The 17,405-nt window shown below is 60.9% G+C and overlaps 1 protein-coding gene and 1 long non-coding RNA gene across 4 annotated transcripts; one reads left to right on the top strand and one right to left on the bottom strand.

The window, feature by feature from the left end:
• Positions 1–3,225: 3,225 nt before the first annotated feature.
• Positions 3,226–6,661, bottom strand: LOC308647162. Of its 2 annotated transcripts, XR_014021602.1 has the most exons (4): positions 6,525–6,661; positions 5,660–6,167; positions 4,123–4,221; positions 3,226–3,625 (listed from the first exon to the last, which is right to left on the bottom strand). It is a non-coding gene; the product is annotated as an uncharacterized lncRNA (long non-coding RNA). The 2 variants fall into 2 exon arrangements; XR_014021603.1 differs by lacking the exon at positions 4,123–4,221.
• Positions 6,662–6,751: 90 nt separating this feature from the next.
• On the top strand, positions 6,752–13,611 carry NUDT14 (nudix hydrolase 14). Of its 2 annotated transcripts, none has more exons than XM_081291092.1 (5): positions 6,752–6,886; positions 9,710–9,753; positions 10,379–10,443; positions 10,614–10,851; positions 13,277–13,611. In XM_081291092.1, exons 1-5 carry the CDS (start codon positions 6,806–6,808, stop codon positions 13,515–13,517), a joined length of 669 nt encoding a protein of 222 aa, XP_081147218.1. In that variant the 5' UTR covers positions 6,752–6,805; the 3' UTR covers positions 13,518–13,611. The 2 variants fall into 2 exon arrangements, with proteins under 2 accessions (XP_081147218.1, XP_081147219.1); XM_081291093.1 differs by having other exon boundaries at positions 13,258–13,449.
• The last annotated feature ends 3,794 nt before the right edge of the window (positions 13,612–17,405 follow it).

Genomic DNA, 17,405 nt, shown 5'->3' with positions numbered 1-17,405 from the left:
TGATGGCCCTTAGAGCCAGGCCTTCTCCTCTAGGAAGTCCCCCATGCCATCTGACAGCCCAGATGATGCCTGTGTTTGGGCTGCACCCTGGGCCTCAGGGACGAGGGTGCTTGGCAGGGCTGTGCCTTGGTGGGAGGTCTCTGCGTGAATCACCCCTCAGTGGAGGCACAAACGCAGGAAACTCTATTCTGTCAAACTGTTTTCTCTTGCGGGGGAGAACGGCCACACGAAGGCATTGTTCATGGCTAGCGCCTTCCGGGTGGGCCCACTCTGGAATGGGATGAGTGGCTTCCCCTCAAGACCCAAGGGCGCCTGGAGGTTGGAAATGTGGGGTCTTGGTCCAGTCACCGGCCCTGGGAGACACTGCATATCCACAAGGCTTGTGCCCTGGGAAGTGGGGGCTGATCGGCCTGAGGTGGTGCAGGGCTGAAGCCCAGCCCTCGGCTCCGTAGGACTTGAGGCTGCACAAGCCCCTCCAGCCAGACTGGGCTCCATGAACATGGGGGGCAGGCAGCCCTCATATGGCCCCAGCCCTCTCCCGAGGACTTCCCACAAGGGGGAGGTGGTGAGGGTTGTGATATGACACCACTCAGGTGCTCACCTGTTCCTGGGGACTGCTGAGAGGACCTAGGCAGCCTCTCCAAAGGGCAGGGACAGCCACCCTAACATGCTTGGGGCAGTGCAGGGTGAGGGCGGCGAGGGGGTCAAGTGGGTAGGCTCCTTGCTCCAGCACCCCTCTGCCAACTGGGCACGCTCCCAGTGGGGCCAGAGTGTCAGGGTGGGGGAGCATGCCACGTGTTCCCCGGTGGCCACATGGCCTCTGAGTTCTGCCCTCCAGTCCTGACCTGGCATTCAGGGCTCCTGACTCTGGGCCACCCTGTCAGTAGGATGGTGCCTGAGTTCTCCTGACAGAGACCCACAGGCCCTCTGGTGTCTTCAGACCTCCCTGAAACGACAGAAAAGTTACAGACCCACCGAGGAGATGAGACCCGGAGAGAACTGTCCCCAAGATTGGAACACGCAGGCTGGCAGATGGGCAGACAGGACCCAGTGCCTGGCCCCACAGAGGCTGCTGCCCAGGGAGGCCCTGAGGGCCAGAGAGCCTCAGCAGGTGCAGATCAGCTCCAGCCAGACGGCTGCTGTGGGACCCCACCTAGAGCAGATGGTAGCAGGGTGCCCCCATCACTGAAGACAGAGCAGGGAAACGGCCTCCAGCACCACTCGGACATCAGTGCCCGAGGGTGGAGTGGCAGCAAGACCCCACCAAGACTGGCACAGAGCCCGGAGCAGCTGGGTGGGCGAGGGGCTGGGTCCCATCCTTCTGCACCCTAGCGTCACTCTAAGGACCACAGATGAGTGGACAAGAAGGAGGCTGAAGAACAGCCAGACCCTCCCCCTGCCACAAGGGCTTGGTGCAGCTGAAGGCAGGTCTGGAAGCCTCTGGAACACACTGTGACGCCCAGAGTGTGTCCCTCCCCATCTCTCCCCAGGGCTCTGCCTGGGGCCTCCACCTGTCCTGCAGCCCCACAGAGGCCCCTGGCGGACAGCGCAGCCTCCCCCGCCAGGCCCCTCCCCCAGGTCTGGCCCACAGCCCACCCTTGCCCGTGCCTATGCAGTGGCACCTCACGTATCCCCCCAATCTTTAATTCTTGTGAAATACACAAGAATAATTATCGGGGCTGGGGATGTGGCTTAAGCGGTAGCGCGCTCGCCTGGCATGCGTGCGGCCGGGGTTCGATCCTCAGCACCACATACAAACAAAGATGTTGTGTCCGCCGATAACTAGAAAATAAATATTAAAAAAAATATTATCATCTTTGGCATTTTTTTAAAGTTTCTTTTTTAAAAAAAAAATTGAAAGAGTGATACATGCCACGGCAAAATTACAACAGTTCTATGATGTAAGGGGCCGGGCTGGGGCTCAGCGTAGAGCGTTCGCCTAGCACATGCGAGGCCCTGGGTTCCATCCTCAACTCCACATAAAAATAAATAAAATAAAAGATATAAAGTAAGGCTCTTGGGGGCGGGGCCGTGGCTCAGTGGCAGAGTGCTTGCCTAGCACGTGGGAGGCACACACATACATATATACATATATAGAGAAAAGCAAGGCTCTTTAACTGGAGTCAGCCACTACTAACAGTTCCTGAGGAGTCTTTATTTTGTTAAATGCAAAAACATTGATCCTTTTCCCCCCAGTACTGGGATTTGAACCCAGGGCCTCCAGCATAGCAGGCAAGAGCTTTATCAGTGAGTTACTTTTTATTTGGAGGCAGGGCCTCACTAAGTTGCCAGCTGACTTGGAATTGTGATCCTCCTGACTCAGCCTCCTAGTTGCTGGGATGACAGGCATCCACACCTGTCTGCTGGGACCATTTTCAAGTGAACAGCTTGGTGGCCTTAAGCACATCAAGCACCGCCACCATCCGCCTCCAGGACGTTTTCATCTTCCTAACCCGAAGCTCTGTCCCCATGAAGTGATAACACCCACTCCGTGGCCCCTGCACCCCTGGTCCCTGTGACTGAGCACTCTGGGGACACCTGTTAGTACATCATATGGGTATGGCTCTGAGTGACTAGCCCATTCCACTCAGCCCACATCCTCACAGGCACCATACTGTGCCAAACCCAGTGGTTTAAGGCTGAGTGGTGTCCACCACAGGGACAACATTTGTTTGTCCATCGTTAGGGTTGATATGAGAGGTGTCCCCCAAGGGTCCATGCGAGACAATGCAGGAAGGTCAGAGGAGCCTCAGCCAGAGAGTCAACCCCCTGGTGGGGTTAACTGAGTGGTGACTAAGTGGCGGCTGTGGCTGGGAGGTGGCCCTGGGCGTGGCCTTGGGTCTCTATTTTGTATCTGGAGAGAGGAGTCTCTGCTTCCTGGTCACGGGTCAGCTGCTTCCCTGGGCCACACTCTTGGGCCATGATGTCCTGCCTCATCTTGAGCCCCGAGGAGTGGGGCCTGCTGTCTCTGGTCTGAGGCCTCTGAAACCATGAGCCCCCAGATCGCCTTCTCCTCCTCTCCAGTTGTGCTGGCCGAGGCCCTTTAGAAACAGCAGCAGAAAAGCCAAGACACCCCTCCACCTGTCGATGGGAACTACAGTCTTGTAGGGGGCACTGGGGATCAGAGCAGGTGCTCCCGACACTGAGCTACACCCCCAGCCCTTTCTACTTTGTGAGAAAGGGTCTCGCTAAGTTGCTAAGGCTGGCCTCCAACCTGCAGTCCTCCTGCTTCAGGCGGGTGCCATGGTGCCCAGCTCCCAGAGGGGTTTTTGTTCACTTGGTGACCAAAGCCACAGGAGTGACAGCGATGCCCCCACCACCCAGGCACTCAGCCTCTTGAAGCTCTGTTCCTGTCTGAACGGGAACAGCAGCAGGCAGAGTCCAGACCTTGACAGAGCTGTGGCTGCCACACATGTGAGGCAGCTCTGCCGTCTGCAGTCCAGAGTCCAGGCGTCACCTGGTGCTCCAGGGTGCCTCTCGGACTCCTCTCCCAGAGACGACAGTCAAGCAGACACAGCAAGGTGCCCACAGACAGCACGTGGCCTTTTCAGTGCAGGCAGGACATTTTCCAGACAGATATCCAGTCCACAGGAGGCCCAGAATGACTTGAGAGCCAAAGCAGCCCCTGCAGGAGAGGCACAGAAGGCACTGCTCTGGCTGCCGAAGGGAAGTGGCCTCCATCAGAGCTCTGCGCCAGCCCAGCCTCCACCCGGCACGAGGCATAACAAGTGTTCCCAGGCAGGCCAGGGGCCCCAAATGTGTGTCTCACGCATGGTCTCCAGCTGCTAATGCCCATTCCCACTGAGACCCAGGCCAAGGGTCTCATGTGGGAGCTGGGAAGGCAATCCCCGGGAGCTGGTGGAGGGAGGTCTCTGGAGCCTGTCTGTGCTGGTGGGAGCTGGCCACCAGGCTCCAGTGTGGCATGGCATGGCACTTGGGGGTGGCTGAGGATGCTGTCCCTCAGGGGCCTGCTCTAACATGCCTGGCACACAGGAGGACTGAGGCTGGGCCTCTTAAAGCCAGACCTGCAGAGCAGCCCAGCCCTGCCCAATGCCATGTGGGGAGCCTCTGTGCCCTAGGGTCACCACTCCCTCAGTCCCCCTTCTCACCCCACCCCCTCACCTGGTCCTCTTGCTGGCAGCTCCCAGGGTGGCATACTGAATTCTCCAGACCCCCAGCCTGCCAGGCACCAAGCTGCCAACTTCTTTACCTGACAGGCTGCTGGACGTTGCCCAAAAGCCTGGTGTCACCAGAGGCCTTGCTTACTGGGACCCCAGCCTCCCTTGCCTCTACCCTCTTCACCCTGGGACCACTCTGAATCCCTCCCTCCCTCCCACCCCATCCTTTGCAGGGGAACTTGCCCCACTCCCCTTATACAGAAAGGAAAGCATCAGTGTCCTGCAGACCTGCAGATCCTGGACCCTCAGGACCCAGGGCTCTGCCCTGGCTGTGGTGCCCTCTCTCCCAGTGTGTGCCTGCTGTGTGTCCACACCTGTTCCCAGAACCTGTGGTCTGGGACCTCACATGGCAAAAAGGACTTTGCAGATGGGATGAAGTGAGGACCCTGAGATGGGGTGACCCTGGTTATCAGAATCCTTGGAAGAGGGAGCTAGAGGGTCAGAAGATAAGGGGTGGAAGTGGAAGGACAGAGACACCTGCTGCTGGCTTTGAAGACGGGAAGGGGCAGCAAGTGTCAGGAGTGGGGGTGCTTGTAGAAACTGCAGAGGGCAAGGAATGCCACCTCCCTGGGGCACCAGACAGGGTCAGCCCTGCCAACACCCTACCTGGGATCTTGCCCTCCAGAGCTGCGAGGCTGTAAGCCACGGAGGCTGCAGAAGTTTGCCTCAGCTAGTACCCACAGGAACCTACAGAGGGTCCTTCTGTCCCACCCCAGGTGCTGTCTCTACCTCTAAACACGCCCTAGACAAGGTCTCCAAAGCCCCCAGGATGCCAAGCCCAGAGATGGACCGGATATCTACCTGGAAAACGTTCTGCCTGCCCTGAAAAGGCCACATGCTGTCATTTCTGGGAGAGGAGTCGGAATTCAGCATACCACAGCCAACAGCCAGGCAGGCCCCTTCCCACTGCAGGGCTCGGGGAGTCTCACTCTAGCATAGGCACTTCCTGCCTGTGGTTGCTCCGATCCTGAAGACCAATCGCAGAGCTTCCAGCTGCAGCTCAGACCAAGGCCGGAGGCAGAGGGCCTGGTCTCATGGGCTGGGGCCACCTGCTCAGCCACCTGCCCTGGCCTGCCTGCTTGGGCCTTCCCAGCTGTGGTGGGCCAGCTTCTGGGAGGGGCTCACTGGTGTGTGGTCTCTCTGCCCTTCAGGACACTAGGCTGGCCAGGCCAAAGCTGGAAAACACAGTCCCCTACAGTCACAGAGGATGATGGCCAGTCTCAGATGACAGTTCTGGATCACGGGTCCCACTTTGTGACATTTCCTTTCTTTGGAAAGGGGGTGGCCCAGAATGTTCTTTCTGACCTATAGGACACAGCGAGAATGATTCTACATGACACTGGACACTGAGTCATAGAAGTCTAACAGTTCTGCCTGGCCTGACACACACATGCCAGGGGGAGCCAGATACCATGGAGAATCCATGCAGTGAGGAAGCCCCAATTAGCCACGGGAAAGGCCACATGCCACATGCCACCTACCTGAGGATGGCCCCCCCTGGTTTAACCTTCAGAAGACTCCAGATCCAGCTGTTACCTGGTTGCCACTGCAGAGACCCCAAGCAGAGCTGCCTAGGGGAGCTGTGGTAATTCACAGAGTAGGAGGGACACAGTGCTTTAAAGTTCTGAAGTTCTGAGGAGCAAAAACTAACAGGGACCTGGGAATCAATCTAAAATCCACATGGCCACCCCCCCCCACCCCAAGACACGGTTCAAAGAACAGGTGCAGGTCAGGGCTCAATAGCAAAGGTCCTCATCTCCACCACCCAGTGGTTTTAACCTGCCCCTGGGAAGGCAGTGGTGACGTGTGGTCTGTCCAGGGAAGAATTCCAGTTGCCTGGAGGCTGTTGGAAGGGTGGGACTTCTTGGAGTGGGAACAGCATACCGGCTTATGCGTGGAGGGACAGCCCCAGAGACAGACAGGAATCGGCAACTCCTCCCCAAGCAGCAGGTGGGCTGTCGGCCCAGGCCACTTCCTTTTTCTGGGAATCTGGAGGAGAGACAGCCAGGCTCTGCCTGGGCCCCCTACTCCACCCCAGTCCCTTCACCTTTCCTCCAGTCCTCTCAGAGCCCTCCTTCCAACGAATGGCTGAGAGGTGTCTACACTTTCCCCTACGGGGTTCACCCGGTCCTCCCTCCTGGCTCCACGAGGCTGCCCAGACCTCGGGCTCCGGTAACTCTCAGCCAGGGCCCAGCATTCTTGCTCTTGGAGGGCTGCCGCCCTTGCTCCGCCCTAGGACGACCTAATCATGAGGTTGTCACAGACCCCAGAAGGGCAGGCATCCCAGGGCTCACTTCCCCCCAGGTTCAGGCCTTCGGCTCCCTCCCTTCCTCCCCCCAAACGTACCACCCGCACGCCGCGCCCCAGCCCGCACGCTCCCACGCAGCGGGCAGCGGTCGAGGTCTGCTGGCGAGTCCTTCCCGGGTTCACACCCTCCGCGCGGCTCGCGGAGCACCGGGGCGACCAGCGCCCCGCCCGCGTGCAACACTTGGTAGGTGCTACCTGGGCGCCACGGCCCGCCCCGCGCGCACTGGGCATGCCCAGAGCCACAGTCACGCGCGCGCCAGCTCCCGACGGGAGAGCTCCTCGCCCCGCGGAAGCCCGGGCCGGACCTGCCCCGCGCCGCCATGGAGCGCATCGAGGGGGTGGCCGTGGGCCGCTGCGCCAGGTCTTCCTACATGCGGCCGCTCACGCTGCACTACCGCCAGGTGAGTCCGCTCCGCGCCCCCGCGCCCCCGCGCCCCCGCGCCCCGGCGACACCCGCCGGCCCACTCCGCGCCGCCGGCTCGCCCCGCCTCCGTGACGCCCCGCCCCGGCCCACAGAGACCACGCCCCCGGGCCCGCCCCCGCCCCAGGCTCCGCCTCGGGGGCCGGCCCCGGCACGTGAACGCTCACCCCTTCAAAGGAGCTTTGCCTTCCCGCCTGGCCCACCTGTCCCTTTTTGCAGTCAGACTCACTGGTCGCCCTGAAAGTCAGGGCAGGCATCCCGGAGTTGGTGGCCCTCCGGCTAAGACTGGAAGGAGGAGATAACTGGGCAGAGGAGGAAGGAACCTGGAGCACCAAAGCTGGGAGGGAGGAGGCAGAAAAGGGAGCCTCTCAAGGTGGCCTCCCAGGGGTCTTCACAGGGAAGGCACCTCTGCCCTCCCCAGCATCACCCCCACAGCATGGCTGCACTTACCGCTCTTGACACATAGTAGGCTCACACTTGGTGGGTGGATGAGTAGCCCATGCCCTTGTCTTCCCTTACCCAGACCTGGCCACCTTCCTCCTAACCATGGGCCAGTGCCTGGTCCCATCCAGATGGGCACTGTATTTGCCTGCTTGCCCTACCTGCTACCATTGTGCTGTTCCTCTGTGCCCCTGCCCTCCCAGCCTTAGCCAATACCACCCCTGGTGTCCCTCCGCCTGGCCCATGGATTCACACCATGTCCCTCCCAGCTCATCCCGGTGCCTGCTTCCTGCCAGCCCTGTGTGGCCTTTCTGGCTAGCCCAGCCTGAGAGGCCCCAGCCCTCCCCTTCCCTGCTGTGGTGGTCCCATGGCTCCAGAGGACAGGGAATTCCACTCTCCAGGGTGAAGCCAAGGACACTGCAGGTCTGGGGGAGCAGCTGGGGCCAGTCAAGGGACGAACGTGGTGGGGCCATGGATTTCTGTTCTTTTCCTGTTTGCTGGCCTGGGGCAGAGAGGCTGGTGGATATGAGGGTGCTTGGTTGTGGCTGCTCAGCCCCCCAAGGGTCCTTGTAGGAAGTGAGTGGGTACAGGGTGGTCCAGGCATGGTCCAGCTGTGGCTGATGGCCAGAGATGTCTCTCCACCTTCCCAGGAAAAGCTGTGGTGTGGCCCCTAGGGGGCTTCCCATCAGCATATTTCCACTGAGAGTCTGATAACCAAAGCTGACCTGAACAGGGGACAGGCTGTGGATGTGATATGGGGGACCAGGCGGCACTCCCTCAGAGGCCAAGGGACACCATGGGGTGCAACCCATGGTTGTTTGTTTCACCTGGCCAGGGGAGGCCTGGTGGACAGATAAAGTGGACCAGAAGCAGGGGAAACCTTGGCCCTCAAGAGGATGGGACTGCCTTTATACCCTTGGCCTGCCCCTCCCTCCCAGGGTCTTAGTGGGTCTCTCTGGACCTTCCCCTGTACCTTGCTGTACCTAAGGGTCTGACAGTTTTGATCTTCAGACGAGAGGGTCCCTGAAACCTACACAGGGCAACATTTACCCAAAGGAAGGCCATGACAGCTGTAGGCACTGAAGGCTCACTGTAGGCTGCGGGGGGGGGGGGGGGGGGGGGCCTCACTGGAGCCTACCTGGGTGGGAAGCTGGCCCTGGGTGGCCAGTCGTTGAGCAGGCCTGGGCTTGCCTGTGGGTGGTGCCTCAGCCACCTTTGGGACAGCCTGACCTGCACAGGAAGTGGGCCCTCCCCTCTCCTTGGAAACCTGATGCCACGCCCCTCCCGACACCTCTGCCTGTAGCTCGGCTTCATCTGGCCTGCTTGCCTCCTCTGGGCCTCTACTGTGATGCTCCCTGACCGGAGTGCCCGCTCCCTCCCGTGCCTCCTGTAGGAAGTCCTCACAGGGTGCACCCTTTCTTCTGGAGCTAACCCTAACCCTAACCACAGTTCAACAGCTTGGATGGAGCTCCATCATCTGTCCTGGGCTGGCCAGGGCCTTGGGGCTGACCCAGAGGCTGAGTGGTAGGTGGGCCAAGCAGGCCAGGGATGGACAGTCATGGGCAGGGTTCAGGTCTGGCCCCATGAGCAGAGACTCCTGGGAGGAATGGACACTGGCCACCCCAGCTTCCAGGTGGAGAACATCTTCGCTAGTGGTGTCCAGGTGGTGGTATTGTGGGCTCCTCACACTCAACCCACTGGCGTCAATTCTGGCGGCCCTGTGGGCCCAGTCTGCTGGGTCCTGTCCCTTCAGCCCCTCTGTCCACTGTGTTCTGCTGGACCCTGGGAGCCCCCTCTGGGGAAGCAGGACTGTGGGATGTGTGAGACGCAGCCCAAGCCAGAGCTGGGTGGGGAAGGATGTCCCAGTCTCCAGCCGCCATCCGCGAGTCAGCTCTGCAGCGGGATCTCTCTACAGCCCAGCTGCTCTGGGGGCTGGGCCCCTTTCCGGAGACCAGCCTGCCTTCCTGCCTCCTGTCTCCCGCTTCCCAGTAGCCCAGCCTCAGTGATGAACACCTGGCCTCTGCTGTGCCTCCATGGGATCGTCTCTGCCCTGACTCTGAGGTGTCAGCTGGCACTTCTTGGATTCTGATGCTTCCCACACCTGTGACAGTGTACACCTCTGCAGCCCCTGGTGCCCAGGGGACATCTTTCTGCCCTTTGCCCCTCAGGAGATCAGGTTGCCCTTGACCTCCTCCCCACCCACCGAGGCTCCTAGCTCATGTGGGCCAGGCTGTGGGCAGGGCTCCCTGCCAGGAGTGGGTGTCGCTGCCCTGTGGAGTGGCTTTGTGTGGCCTCAGCTCCCAGGGCCTCCATCCATGCTGGCAGCACTTGGCCCTCCTGACTGCTGCCCTGCCTCTTTCAGAATGGTGTCCAGAAGTCGTGGGACTTCATGAAGACCCATGACAGGTGAGGGCCTGGCCTGGTGGCTGGGAATTTCTGGATACACCGGAGCCCTGGGCTGGGGGCCCACCTAACCCCTAGTTTCTGCCCTCCCCATGGTCTTCAGTCACCCTTCCCTCAGGCCCGCCTTTGGCGATCCTGTCCCTGAGAGGTCAGCCTGAGGCCTGACAGCTGGTTGGGTCCTGGCTCAGACCACCTGGATCCTGGTAGCAGGCTGGGCCTCCTGGAGCTGGGAGGCCAGCCTGGTGTCCTTGCCCCAGCACTGGGATGCAGCCTGGGTGGAGATGTAGGTGGCCTGAGGGGTGTGGCAGTCGTGTAGCCAGCTAGTAGGGGCCCAGTGTCCTGTCAGTTACCCGGCCTCCACGCCCCTCCTGACACAGTAAGCTGTCCAGCATGTCCTGTCCCCGTTCCTGCTAGCCAGAATACAGTAGGTCCAGGTCCTGGCCTCACCATGTATCCCTAGCAAGTCTGGCCCTGCTGGGCCTCAGTATCCTCATCTGAGCAAGGGGCCAACTTTTCTGGGCTGCTGGGAAGAGGGAGGGGGCATGCTGGGGATAGGAGGATGGGAACCAGGTCCCCCAGGGAGGGGAGGTGGGGCCACTTGTGTGCTGAGCTCCCTGCCCCCACACAGCGTGACCATTCTCCTGTTCAACTCTTCTCAGAGGAGCCTGGTGTTGGTGAAGCAGTTCCGGCCAGGTGAGGCCAGCTGGGTGGGAGGTGGGGAGGACGGATCGGTAGGGCACTTCCAGTTGAGGGACTGTGTGCAGGTGTGGGGACCTCCAGGAGACACTGAGGCCTGGTGAGAGGGTCAGGCTCCTAGCAATCACTGGGGGTAACCACTGCATGGCGGTGTCCTTCCCCACCAGCTGTGTATGCAGGTGAGGTGGAGCGCCGCTTCCCAGGGTCGCTGGCCGATGTGAACCAGGACCAGCCCCGGGAACTGCAGCCCACGCTGCCTGGCTCAGCCGGGGTGACAGTTGAGCTGTGTGCTGGCCTTGTGGATCAGCCCGGGCTCTCGCTGGAGGAGGTGGTGTGCAAGGAGGCTTGGGAGGAGTGTGGCTACCGCTTGGCGCCCTCTGATCTGCACCAGGTCGCAACGTACAGGTGAGGGGCTGGGGCAGGGCGTCTGCTGTCCTCGGGCCCTGGGGAGAGGTGTGTGTGGGCAGGACAGACTCCTCCTTGGTTTTCCACGTGGGATCGAGAGGTTGGACCGACACTCCTCAGATCCTCAGCAAGTCCAGAACCCAGGGTTCCTGGGGCCTGGAACATGCTTGGTGCAGGTCCCCACCCGGCGGGCCAGCCACGTGGGGCCAACTCCCAGTGGCAGCTGCTGCTGACAGATGCCTTCACTTCCTGTGGGATTAAGCACCAGGACGCTGGGGGTGGGTGAGTCACAGCTCTGTTCTCAGATGGAGGCTCAGGAATGAGGAGAGGCCAGTTCTGGGCCCAAGGGGCAGCTCTCCATGAGGGGAAGAGGCAAAGCCCGAGCTTCAGAACCCATCCCAGCTAAGCCCAGATGTCTCCTCCTGGCCTCCATGAGGCAGGCTGGCTGGGACCACCTTCCCAGACAGGATATTGGGGTAAAGCTCCCTGACTCCAGCCAAGGTCTGGGACAGGAGGAGGGTCCCTCTGCCACCTCTCAGCCTAGCACATGGTCACTCTGTTTTGGGCTCCAGGACCTCACCAGGTACAGCCCTGTGGTGGGGCAGGGTTTCCACACGAGGCAGGATTTCCATGCGCAGGTTGAAGGTTGTGAGTGTGAAGGGCTGGCTGGTTTCTCTGCCGGTGTCCCTCTATCCTGGGGTGGTGGGCAGGGAGAATCCAAGGGGCCTGATCTTGCTTAGGGGATTGGCCAGTGGGCAGGGTAGTGGACCACGCAGGGATGGAAGGGAGGTGGGAGGTACCTAGACGGGCTGGGGTCCTCTGGACAAGGTGAGCCACGCGGGGTCCTGGCAGAGTTTCAAGGGCAAGTGGACAAGAGGTTTCACAGACAGGCTGCGGCCTGACTCTGACGATGCCGGGTAGCCATGAAGGGTTGGGGGCCGTGGGACATCTGGCCAGGGCACTCACCTGCTGGACACAGAAAACAAAGCCCAGGAGGGCCAGTGATTAGCTAAAGAGTGAGGGAAACTGGAACCCGCCTGGGGAGGGGCAGCCCCGCAGGCTGGGCCACAGAGGGACCGCCTCCTCCACAAGCCGGTGGAAGCTGGAGACCCCCCCCAGGCCAGGCTGCGGCTGTTGGCAGGAGCCCATCGGGGCCTGTGGAGATAGGAGTAGGGGCGAGGAACCACCAGGGAGTTGGTTTGGGGGCCCCCTTGTGGGGCTGGGGGACCTGGGGACTGCCCCGTTCTGCAGGCCTGTCACTGAGGGCAGTCTCCTCTCTGGCGCTCTCAGTGTGCCCTCCTGGGTGGGCTTGCCCCAGCCCTGACATCTCCTGGACACCCCGCGGCCCACATGCTCGCCTGCTCACCCCTCCTGTTCTGCAATTCAGCCTGGCCCCTGGCCATCCCATCTTCATGGCTGGCAGTCACCACTTGGGACCCTGTCCATGCCAGTCTGGGCTACTGCCCACTAACTGTGAGGCAGAAACACCTCACTCATTTCCAGCCGAGGACCAGTGGCCATGCTGAGATGCTGAGAGCCCCAGTCCCACACCCTGACTGCTTTGGCCCATGCTGACCTCACCTGTGACCACTGGGCCTGCTGGGTTTGTCTTCTGCCCATCAGCCTGGGGCCCCCGGGTGCAGACAGAGGTCTGGCAGAGACCTCGGCAGCTGAAGGAGGGGGCTGGGGGCTGGGCCAGTGGGGAAAGAGGCCCTGACTAGATGGCCAGAGGGTGAGGGGCAGGGGGCTGCAGGAGGGGCCATCGGTAGAGCAGCCTGCCACAGACATGGTGGTGTCATGTGGCACCCCTTCATGACCTCACTGCTCCTGGGGCTCTCAAGTAGAGTCCCTGGCTGTGGTCTTCTGCCAGGTGTCCCCAAGCTGCGGTCAGGGTTGTCAGGCAGTTCAGAGACCCCTCCAGACGTGGGTCCTCTTCCGAGTTCACACAGTTGTGGCGGAATTCAGCTCCTTGTGACCACAGGACAGAGGGCCCGTTTCCTTGATGGCTGTTGGCTAGGGACCACTCTCAACTTCTAATACTAACTACCTGCAGGTTGTTTTGTCCTGAGGGCCAGAAAGACAGCATCTCTTTCATTGTTTCCACCTCTGACCTTGAAACCTCTCTTGAGAGCTCGCCTGATTAGGGTCCTTTGGGGTAGACTCAGATCAGCCAAAGGTCCTAAATCACAGCTGCAGAACCCGCCTACCTCTGACACTTAGGCCAGTCCTGGAAGGCACACCCCAGCATGTGCCTGGTTCCCCCCCATGTAAGGGTGTGTGGCACCAGAATACGCATCATGGGTGGGAATCTGGGGAGGGATGGGGCAACCCAGAGTCCCACCTGCTCAGAAGGAAAGAAGCCAAAGGGGCAGGGTGACTCATAGGGCCACCATGGTGGGTCAGCAGGCCCTGTCTCCCCTCACAGGTCTGGAGTAGGACTGACCGGCTCTAGCCAGACCATGTTCTATGCAGAGGTGACAGATGCCCAGCGAGGCGGGCCAGGAGGGGGCCTGGTGGAAGAGGGTGAGCTCATTGAGGTTGTGCACCTGCCTCTGGACAGTGCCCAGGCCTTTGTGGACAACATGGACATCCCCAAGACCCTTGGCGTCATCTTTGGCATCTCCTGGTTCCTCAGCCAGGTGGCTCCCCGCCTGAATCTCCAGTGAGACTCTGGGATGGGGACTCAACTCAGAAGCAGTGTCCTGGCCACTCACCCTCCTCCCTGCAGACCCAATAAAGCTTGTGCAGTTCTAGCTCATGGCCACTGGCACCACGTCTGTGACCCGGCACAGGCTTGGAGAGGACTGGGCAGGGCAGGGGTCTGTGAGCCTACCCTGGGAAGGTCTGGGTGGGGGTGGCAGGCCCCCATGAGAGCTCCTCCGCTCTCTCTGCTGTAGGCCATGAGGTAGCTGCTCTGAGGAGCAGACAGGTGGCAAAGGGCTGGGAATAGGCCAGGGGTGAGCCACAGCAGGGTCAGCTAGGGCAGGCTGGGGCTAGTCTGTGCCTCCTCTGGGCAGGGGAAGAGAGTCCAGGGTGTGCCAGGCTGGGTGCTCAGGGAGTGCAGATCATAGGCCTGGGGTGGGCTCACTAGTCCCTGTGCCACAGGGCAAGCTGTGCCCATGGGAGTGGGGGCTGAGCCAGCCCTTGAAGGCCTATTGGGAGGGACAGCATGGCTGCTGCACATTCCAAAGAGTGTGCACCCCCTGCCCCTGAGGCAAGTGAAGGTCCCTTGCCTTGCCTGGGAATGGGATACTGTCCCCTCTGGGAGCCTGTGACCAGAGCTGCCCCTCATGGCCCCTGGACTGTGCACGTCTGTGAAGGACCCCCTCTCAGTCTGCAGGGTGTGAGGGATGTCTGCAGGCCTGCCCCATGATGAGGACCCAGGGCAGTACTCTTGGTTGGCATGGGCGCCTGGGCCCTCTGCAGAACTGCTTCAGCCAGGCCCAGGACCTAGCATCGGGGCTCTGCTGGCCTGTGCACTCTGCCTGCAAACCCCGCGTGCCCTGGCCCACGTGAGCTAGCCTTGCTCTCTGGTGGGAGGCTCCAGCCAACCGAGATGCACACAGCTCAGGGGCCATGGAGGGGCAGCTCCGGCCACAGGCTCCTAGAGCACCGGGGTGGCAGGAGGGCACACTGCTGCCTGGCCAGCTAGTGGGCTGAGGTCACCAAGGCAGAGTTCACTGTGGCGGGTGTCCTTACTGGCATTGGAGATGCTAAGTGATCTGTCTGGTGTGGGGGCAGACGAAGGGCCAGGGTGGCTTTCTAAGGAAGGCCAAGCCTGAGACTTTCTGAGGATGGTCACCTGGCTCAGTCCTCCCCACCTCAGTCCCTCTAGTGAGCTCTTGGGCCACACCCTGGCAGGTGGGGCAGCAGGGTCATGGCCCATGGACCCTAAGGTGGAGGTACCTAGGAGTGCTGTCTCCCTGGGTAGGTTGGAACGGGAACTGGAGGGACAGGAGCTCTGCTGTGATCCTGACTTGCTGCTCTGTGTCCAGTGTCCCCTTGGACCAGGCCCTGACCTGGAGGGATGGCGTCCACTAGCAAATGCTGGTGCAGGGCTGGGGCCTCCTTCCCTCCCACACTCTGCCCTGTCCTGGGCCCAGCCAGACAGGCAGGCAGGTGAGGTTGAATGTGGAGGGCATGCAGGCCCTCCCCTCCTGCTGGCCTGGGCAGCAATCCAGGGGGCACCTGCAGCACAGTGCTGGATGGCCTTGGGAGGCCTAGTATCAGGCTGTCCTGAGGAGGCTGTGCTGAGGGGCCCACTCAGGCAGCACCACCTGTATGCAAATGTAAATGCTGGCTACCGCCAGGTGGGACCTGTGGAAGCCCAGCCAAGCAAGTGATAAGACTGGCAGGAGAGACAGACTGGGCTGGGCTGCAGTGGGGTCCTGGCCACTCAGCTTCACTTGCCCAGAGAAAGCCCAGAAGGACTCCCAGGGAGGACCCCTGTCCAGGCCCCAGCTGCCCCCACCCTGTCTCCCTCACTTCCAGTTGAGGGAGTTGCCTGGCAACTCCTGGTGGTCCCTGGGCATCTGGATCTGGGTGCAGTTCATCCCCTCGGTCTGCTCTGCAGCCTGATGGGCAGGTCAGCAGGCGCGGCTGCCTGGCCTGATGGAGCTGGCATCGATTTCCCGGCACTGTTGGGGGGGGGGCTGTAACCGGAAACTCCCCTCCCTGGCCCATGGCTATATTTAGCACCACAGGACGCTGGCGGAAGCACAGTTCACTCCTGAGCCCAGTCAGCTCTGAACCTCAGGCTGTCTGGTCCCAGCCTGGTCCCTAGCAATGTCCCCTGGGCCTGAAGCCCCTGGCAAGGCCAAGTGGCTCCCTCTCTCTGTGCCTTGTCCAGCACAAGCTAAGCTTTGGAAAGGGTCCCCCAGGTAGCGGGTGAGTGAAGCTGAGAGGCAGAGGGACACTGTGGTTCCGTGGGCTGCAGCATAACCAAGCAGGCTCCAGGAAGAGTGGTGGCCAGGGATCTCCAGTCCCCTCAAGCCAGCAGGGTGCAGCACGAGAGTCACATGTACTGAAATCTGTCACTGCTGTTGACTTTTGGGAACCTGCACACCTCCCCAGCACTTCTCGCCTGTGGATTGTGGCAACCCTCTCGGGAGGGACCTAGGAGGGAAGAAGCCCCTTTATAGTGCCCAGTTTCTCCCCAAGGGCACCTTCTGGACCTGCGGCTCCTCCTGGACACCACCAGGTCCAGGCTGTGGTTCCCTGCAGGTAGGAGAGGAAGGTTACCTTGAGGGGGAGGGGCACCTGTACCTAGCAGGTGGCATCCTGGGCAGGAAGGCAGGGACTGACCCCTGGTATTGCTCAGATGCTCACTAGCTGCCCTGGCCACAGAGACCTAGGTCTCACTCCCAGAGGGCCTGGATGGAGGCCGGAGGGGCCAGATCACCATTTCCCAGCTCTTCAAAAGGCAGGACAGCAGCAGGAAGCTGCCTGCTCCCTGCTGGGCACACTTGCTTTTTTTTGGTACAGGGATTGAACGCAGGGCACAGACCACTGAGCCACACCCCCAGCCCGATTTTGTATTTAATTTAGAGACGAGTCTCACTGAGTTAGCGCCCCACTGTTGCTGAGGCTGGCTTTGAACTTGCAATCCTCCTGCTTCATCCTTCCAAGCCGCTGGGATTACAGGCGTGTGCCACTGCGCCTGACCATGCTTGCCTCTCTAGGGGCAGTGAGCACCCCTCCTGGGAGGGCCATGCTCACAGCTCTGTGTGAACTGCCTGGGCGCAGGAAACCAGGGCAGCAGACAGGGGAGGGGGGGCAAGGGAGATTGTTGCCTGAATTCTGTCTCCCTTATGCATTCCCCCTTCTCAGCCCCTACACTGCCAGGTGCTAGCTGGCTACCAGCCCTTGTCACCTGCACTGTGGCAGTGCCTTGCCCCTGCCCCTGTGCTCCTCTCCTGTCTGCAGCCAGGGCTCTTGGTGAAAATGGAAGTTGCCATGTTGCCCAGCTCAGCTGCTCTCAGACTTCCCCTTGGTCTCGGCAGGAGGACTACAGTCTCCAAGTGGCTTGGCCTAGTTGCCACTCCCACCCAGGCCCTTGCCAGGTCAAGCTTCTTTGGCCCCAGGGCCTTGATACATGCTGTTTCCATTCCTCACCTGAATGCCCACCTTCTGGGTCTTCACAGAGCTTCTGGGAAGTGGTTTGTTGTTCTTCATTATTTGTCTAAGTCCCTATGCACCCCTGAACAGAAAGGTCCTTGACCGTGGGCAGGGGCTGTGATTGCCTTTTTACCACTTGTAGGGACTTCCCAGACCTCCCTGGGTAGCAGGGCAGAGGGCGTAGGCAGGGATGGAGATGGGACCCCCTCTCCAGGTGAGTGAAGGAGAAGAAGCATCCCCACTCAGAGCCCCCTTTTGCAGGAAGAAAGTGACTGAAAGGCTCTGGATACAGCTCAGATTCCCTTATTTGGCAGGGGTCTCTGTGTGTGGCCAGGCCTGGCTTGTGTTGTGCCCCCTACCCTGTCTGCCGGCCACAAGCTGGAGACTCAGGTGGGGGCGGAGCTCTTTGAGCAGAAACAGAGGCTGTGGTCACAAGA

This window comes from Spermophilus citellus (assembly GCF_964194105.1).
Source record: "Spermophilus citellus genome assembly, chromosome: 4".
NCBI lineage: Eukaryota > Metazoa > Chordata > Mammalia > Rodentia > Sciuridae > Spermophilus > Spermophilus citellus.
Note: the sequence above shows the minus strand (reverse complement) of the source record. Positions and strands in the feature narration are given on the sequence as shown.

What these genes read in the sequence shown, in the direction of transcription:
- NUDT14 (XM_081291092.1), top strand. Translation starts at nt 6,806, where the DNA reads ATGGAGCGCATCGAGGGGGTGGCCGTGGGCCGCTGCGCCAGGTCTTCC. An exon ending in TCACGCTGCACTACCGCCAG is followed by an intron (nt 6,887 to 9,709) that starts GTGAGTCCGCTC and finishes TGCCTCTTTCAG; the next exon opens with AATGGTGTCCAGAAGTCGTG. An exon ending in GGTGAAGCAGTTCCGGCCAG is followed by an intron (nt 10,444 to 10,613) that starts GTGAGGCCAGCT and finishes CTTCCCCACCAG; the next exon opens with CTGTGTATGCAGGTGAGGTG.